The 7,145-nt window shown below is 45.0% G+C and overlaps 1 protein-coding gene across 1 annotated transcript in view; it reads right to left on the bottom strand.

Moving 5' to 3' along the window:
• Positions 1-7,145, bottom strand: part of LOC306913334 (catenin delta-2-like) — a gene marked incomplete at its 3' end in the record, with an annotated part of 786,501 nt that overhangs the window by 293,437 nt on the left and 485,919 nt on the right. Inside the window, exons 11-12 of the mRNA XM_079489921.1 lie at positions 3,503-3,629; positions 888-1,067 (exon numbers count right to left, since the gene is read on the bottom strand). Coding sequence (XP_079346047.1) covers positions 888-1,067; positions 3,503-3,629 — 307 coding nt within the window. The remainder of the gene's footprint in view (positions 1-887; positions 1,068-3,502; positions 3,630-7,145) is intronic.

Here is a 7,145-nt window from a genome sequence, read left to right as displayed (position 1 = left end):
GGGGCCCCCTGCATTAAGCACGAGGAAACCCCGCACCGCTGGGGGTTTCACATTGAGCGTTCGTTTGCACTTCCGTATTTGGTTGGCAAATGCGGAAGTATAGAGCGTTCTTCCGGGTCCTTCAAAACGACTTCCACTGGGGTGCAGGTACTTAGTTCAGACTAGTCATTGTTCCGACAAACAGACAGCCTATAACTCAAACCCTAACCTAACAATAACCGCAAGCATGGGAGCAGCCCATGTTCGAGTGGGGTCCCGCATGTCGGACTAACGCTCCGACGGAATTACATGCGGGTCCCCTTCCACTGAAATGAATGACAGGGGGCGGGGCTGTCCACACTACATCCTTTACAACTCCATGGTCCAAAGCAAGCAAATACATACACAAACTGTATACTCACAGTATGCCCAATAGCCAATCACGCAAAGGATAGTTGACGACTTGTCGTTCATTTTTGAGCAATAACCCCCGACAGGACGAGGCGAAGCGACGAAAATATATATTAATACTTTGACCCAAATGTAACAACACAACAAAATATTTCCTTTGTAGCCTCAGAAAACAAGGAAGTGCTGATCAGAACAGAATTACGCACTGCATTGTCTCTTTCTCGCTTCGAATGTCAAAGCAAGCAGCGCAGCAGGTGCTCTGAGGCTTTGATTAGACCAGTGGCCTGTTATTAAGCCCATTAGTCATTATTCAGAAATAACACACAGCTGAATTCAGTGATTGACCAATCAATCACAATCAAGCATTCAACCCAGATTTACTTACACAACAAGGGCTGACTGTGCTCGCGCACGCATCCGCGCGCGCACGTACGCAGTCGCACGCACGCGCACATGCGCACACGCACGCACACACACACACAAACACACTCTCTTACCTGGGGTCTTTCTGGATGGAGTCTATGGAAGGGGATCGCTGCAGGCTTCCTTCGGGGGGCAGGGCGGGGCCTGACTTGCTGTAAGGTGACTCCACCACCGAGGGGCAGTATTGCAGCGTGCGGTACGGGTCTGCCACGTACGGGTCCGAGCCGAACACGTCTCCACCGCCCCCTCCGCCACTGGGAAGAGATATCGTTGGGTTTTTTTTGCGGTTAAAGGACACATTTCCTACCTTATTTTAATTAAATTGATCTAGTTTCTGTCTACTCGCTCTGTGTCTCAATGGTGGGCTGTGGACAGTTCAGAAACATGCCTACCAGTGACATCACCGATGGGTGGATTACAAGATAATACAAAAGAAAAGTACAGCCTTTCTCTTCCTGGGAAGTTAGCACACAATATAACAATAGAAGCCATAAATGTTGGACATAATAAATAAAAAATTATATATATACAAACGTTTGCAATCCTGTTTGAAATGACCAAACCTACTGATGGGTAGACAGTGACCTGAAACTGAGTGAGTAGACAGAAATGGTCTAATAAGCATTAGTGAAGAGTGAAGACCAACACATTATAGAAGTCAGATATAGACCCTTTTTGAAACTAGCACCTCGCCCTATACACTTCCACTTCATGGTTTGAGCATAGATATATAAATAGGCCTAATAGAGAGGGCATCGGGATTCCCCTCCCATCAAGTGACTATGGTCCTCATTCACAACGGCGTTTACGCCAGAGTGTAACGGAAGCGTATACAGATACTAAATATCCACGTATTTCTCTGTCCGATCACGCTGCGATTTGCTCCCGTCTTATTCAGGGAAGCTGGTGTAATCACTTCATTTGTGCGGATCGCAGAGTGTAGCCTTTCCGCATTTTTCCCAAGCGATTCGCCTGGTGTCGCCTGGTTAGAACGCCCATCCCACACCATATAAGGCAACAGGAAATATCGAAATACGTCATCATAGCCTGCACCGGGCTTTAAATTATATACAACAGCCGCGATGAGCTTGTAGAGCAGTTAATTTTGACAGGCGGGTCTCTGCACGGACAGATCTTCAAGCAAACAGCGCGAGTTTTGTATATAATTATAAACGAAACATGCCAACTTGGCACACATTGCTTCACTCCTTGTTAAATGTCAGAACGTTAATAAGTTAACTAATGTTACAGTTACTTTCACATAATGAGAAATAAGTTAATTTGTACTGTTCACCACACAACCAAATGCTATATTAAAACTCGGCAATGATAAAAGGCCCTATTGATTAGTCTACTGCGGTGATTGATTCCCTGCCCTGCACTGCATGTCGGATTTGGAAAGCAAATATATGGACATGCATGGACACAGGACATATTTTCTTTCTTTTTTTTCTTGTGGGATTTGGACTTAAGGCTATATTTCATCCGATCCAACTACGTTGTATGTTTCCTCAGCTGCAGGTAAGAGTTGGCTATTCTGTGTGGCGTCCGCATGTGATCAATATACATATTATAAATTAATACCACGACGCAAATGGAGGCAGATAGGTGCTTGCAGCAAATGCATTTAGGCCTACGTGAAACTTTAATTGGTTGAGTCTCTGTCAACATGCTGATCAGCGAGTTACAGTGGTAATAATAATCATCATTCTTGTCTGTCTGTCCGTCATGTTTGTGAACAAGCGCGAGTGGAGGTGAGCTGGCTTAAAACTATGATATGACTGGCCGACTTTCAAACACGCTGATGCCATTCATTCAAATAGGCTAAAATACGTCATCATAGACTGCACAGAGGATTCCCAAGTTTTAAATTATATACAACAGCCGCGATGAGCTTGTAGAGCAGTTAATTTTGACAGGCGGGTCTCTGCACGGACAGATCTTCAATCAAACAGCGCGAGTTATATGTATATATTATATTATAAACGAAACTTGCCAACTATAACTATATAAGCTATAATTTTTGTATGTGCTGACCAATGTTTTGGACACATGCCTACATATTTTATCTGAGATTTGGGGACTTTTAATTGAGTCAGCATGAAGACTAATAATAAATCTACGCAAGCAGTACACGACCCTCTGAGCTGGCGCAGCTTTTAGCGGAGTTTCCGACCAAACAACGTTACCGTCAAGTTCACGTTCAAGTTCATGAATTCCCACGTAATGTGGGAATCCACGTAAATGCCTGTCCGCTCACGCTCCGCTCACGTAACGTCACTTTATGAGCGTAAACGCCGTTGTGAATGAGGACCTATGTGTCTATTATTTATAAATCTATGCTCAAACCAAGTGGAAGTGTGTAGTGCGAGTGGCTAGGAGTTAGTTTCAAAAAGGGGGATAAGGTTGGAAATGGGCAGAGTGCTCCCTACAAATAAATACATTAATAATAAAAACAAAAACAAAACAAAACAAACATTTATTTTGCTATTTTTCTGACTTTGAATCTTTCCCCTGACTGATCCATATTACAATAAAAGGCAAAAGTAAAGCTTAAAATAAATAAATACAATAAAATAAAAATAAATAAACTAGCAACTCTGCTTTAGAAACTGAAATTGAGAGCAAAAAAGTCAAAAGGAAAAATAAAAAAAATTAACACTAATGAAAGAAGTTCAAGTCCAATGACCTGGTGGTGTAGCCCGGGCCCACTGTGGCGTAGCTGTTGCCGCCTCCTCGGCTGTAGTTGCCCGTGGCCGCGCCATGGCTGCCCGTGCGCTGCAGAGTGGCACAGTCAACACCGGGGGAGGAGGGGGCTGGAGGGAGAGAGGAGGAGGAGGGGGGACAATAATGGACATAGTTTAGGAGCTGACCATAGACCCAGTTGCTGAGGTCTAGTGGAGAGGAACGGAGAGGAGAGGAACAGGGAGGAGAAATTAAGAAAGGAGAGGGGAGGAGAGACAAGATGAGGAGAGGAGAGGTTGTGAAAGGAGAGGAGAGATTGGGAAAGGAGAGGGGAGGGGCAGAGAGGAGATGAGGAAAGGAGAGGGCAGGAGAAGAGAGGAGAGGAGAGGAACAGGGAGGAGAAATGAAGGAAGGAGAGGGGAGGAGAGAAGAGATGAGGAGAGGAGAGATTGGGAAGGGAGAGGGGAGGAGAGGAAAGAGGAGAGGGTAGGAGATGAACGGAGAATAGAGAGGAGATGAGGAAAGGAGAGGGCAGGAGAAGAGAGGAGAGGAGAGGGGAGGAAAGAGGAGAGGGTAGGAGAGGAACGGAGAATAGAGAGGAGAACAGAGGAGATAAGGGGAGAAGACGGTTGGAGAGGAGGAGAAGAGAGAAGAGGCAGATGAGATTATTTTAAATGTGGAATGATTTAGCCAAGATCGAAACAGAAAAATGGACACAAAATAGGCTACTGCTGCTATAAAGTGCATTTTTTTTGTTTGTAATATGCCTACAGGAAACTGCATGCAACTGAAAGCAGCCAACAACATTATTAAGCCAAGCTTTATATCATTTCAACTGGCACTCAAACTCAATAATTTACTGTGTGACACAGCATACACCACTTCTTTTCTGGTTGTTATAGCCAGGCCACCATTTGATAGAAATACTGTAGGCCAGACATATTATAGCAAAAGTTGTCACAAACAGGTATTGTGTAGGACCCAAAACAAAAGCAAGAACAAAATGAAGCAGTTGACACGAAATGTGAAACACAACATGACACAAAATCTTCCCAAACGTCACCTCAAACTTACACAACAGAACTGAAGAGCAAACAAACACTAAACAACAATGAACCAGCACAGGTCTGAACACTCAGGCAGTTTGTAAGGTTTCTAGAGCTTGATTGCTAACTCAGGACAGCTGGCACTCACTGGGGAGTCCACTCTAGGCAATCAGGACAAGAGGCAGTGGGTAAAGAACGGTGATGGAAGAAAGTAGCAACTATTTTTAGCAATACCACAATGTAGAACTACTCTTTTACAATATGGTATCAAAGATTTACTTTAAAAACAGAAGGGGAAACTTCCATCAGTAGATGAAGGAAATTAGGTAAATAGATCCAGGGCGGGGCGGGACGGGAGTCGCAAGACATGGCCAAAGCATTTTGTTCCTGCCTGTCGCCTACAAAACAATACTACAACATGACGTAACGATATCATCCGCTCCCGACAGGATCATACGGACTTTTGAAACAGAGACCAGGCTTTCCTCCGAGGTGGTGGAAAGCCTGGTGAGGCGAGGTTAATTTTGCGGAGGTCCCCCCCAGCCCAAAACGTTGAGAAGGCCTGATATAATGTGTTGATCTGAGTCTGGGGGGCCTCCTTTAATAGGCTGTAAAAACAGTGAGCCGTGAAGTCTGAGGAAGATCATCCAGCACGCACGCACGCACGCACGCACGCACGCACACACGCACGCACGCACGCACGCACGCACGCACACACACACACACACACACACACACACACACACACACACACACACACACACACACACACACACACACACACACACACACACACACACACACACACACACACACACACACACACACACACACACACACACTCTGCAGGGTGTACGTGTGATAAATCAGGTGGTGTGTGTGTATGTGTGGATCAATACAGCCATTAGATGGAACTTTAACACAGGCCAGTGAACAGCTCCTTACAACGAGAATTAGCCACTAAATCTGAAAGACAACAAACACACACAAACACTCCAAAGCTCCAAAAGCTCAAAAAGGAAAAATCGCTGCATGCAGGCAGGGGGTGAATTATGTATTTATTCACTGAATAAATGAATGCGTTAACAGTCAAAGGCTGGATTTCCCAAACGCATATGGTGTAAGACTTGTAGTGCTGCACATGCTCAGATGCCCTATAGCGTGTGAAAACGTGTATGTCACCAAGAGGAGGGCGGCGTCTGAAAAGCTAGGGACGGCCCTCTTGTGGGCATTAAATTCTAGCCCAGATCACTCAGAATAGAGTGACGGTGGTATGTTTTTGTAAATATTGAGCTCGTTCCTGGCGACAACATAGTGAACCAACACCAGGATGGATAGAAAGAACGTCGGGCCCAAATACATTACAAGGACAAGGAAAATGTTGTGAACAAACACGGTTGTGCTTAGATACTTTGTTGAACGTTATGTCTCTGCGCCCGTGCGCCGTACAGCCTAGATCCAAGCCATTCTACGTCTTTTTGTAAACTCGTCAATCTGGGTTCCTTGATGCTGTCTCCATGCTGGAAAGCAAGACTTCTGTTTTCTGGCTCATTCCCTCGACGTGACCTGCTGTGGCACTTATTTACTGAGCAAGTCTGCACCATTGTGAGGTCAGTTTAAAAAAAGAACATATACAAGCACACTGGATAGTCGCTCAATGTAAACAAACCAGACAAGCCAACAAGGATGGCGGCCGCTACCACGTGACACATATGTTGACGCCCCCTCCAGGTGATTGTGGTACACACTATAGGCCACACACAGAAGCCTGTGAAGATAGACATTTCGTGCATAGATGTGCCATGCAATGGTAGGCCTCAGGCCTGAGGCCTGGTATGGTAGGCCTCAGGCATCAGGCCTGAGGCCTGGTATGGTAGGCCTCAGACCTCAAGTCTACCATTCTGAAATTGTATTTACTAATATTTGGACTGCTGGACAGCTGAAAAAAAAAATATATATATTTTACAAAACATTTTTGAATAGTAAAAATGGCCAATCTACAAGCTCACAACATGTCAATGTAGATTGGCCAGTTGAACTATTCAAAAAAGTTTTTCAAAACAGTAAAAAAAAAGGCAATGAAGTTTAGGGATAAGGGGTTTAGCGGTGACGAAAATGGAGCCCCTACAGTATGCTCTTCTAGCCAGGCCACTATAAGCTGCCGCCACGGTGTTGACAAGTACAATGGCAGAGGAGCCACGTGGACTGAACATGTGACAGTTGCACTTGTTTTGTTTGTGCAAATGTAACAGTGACATCACAAAGCAATCCCTTCACAGCGCCGCTGAGTACACGTGGGACCATTGAGGGAAACGGACGGACATGTCTCCGACAGGGTTTTTGTTGAGGTTTCATTCAGCAATAGTCCTTCGGAGGTTCAATCAGACCCTCGTAACGTTAACCCATTTTGGGCGGGAACCCCTTTTGGTGTTAGCATTATGTTATGCTTTAGCTATTGAAAAATAGCAGATCTACAAGCTCGTAGCGCGCCACCGAGTGGCGTGCTACGAGCTTGTAGGTCTGCTATTTTAGAAAAATCGAAGAACGACTGACATAGAAACATAGCTTTCAGAAAACTGTCAGGATGTAGAAGACATTTTT

The sequence above is a fragment of the Electrona antarctica genome, assembly GCF_951216825.1.
Source record: "Electrona antarctica genome assembly, chromosome: 20".
Lineage (NCBI taxonomy): Eukaryota > Metazoa > Chordata > Actinopteri > Myctophiformes > Myctophidae > Electrona > Electrona antarctica.
This window is presented reverse-complemented; position numbering and strand designations above follow the sequence as displayed.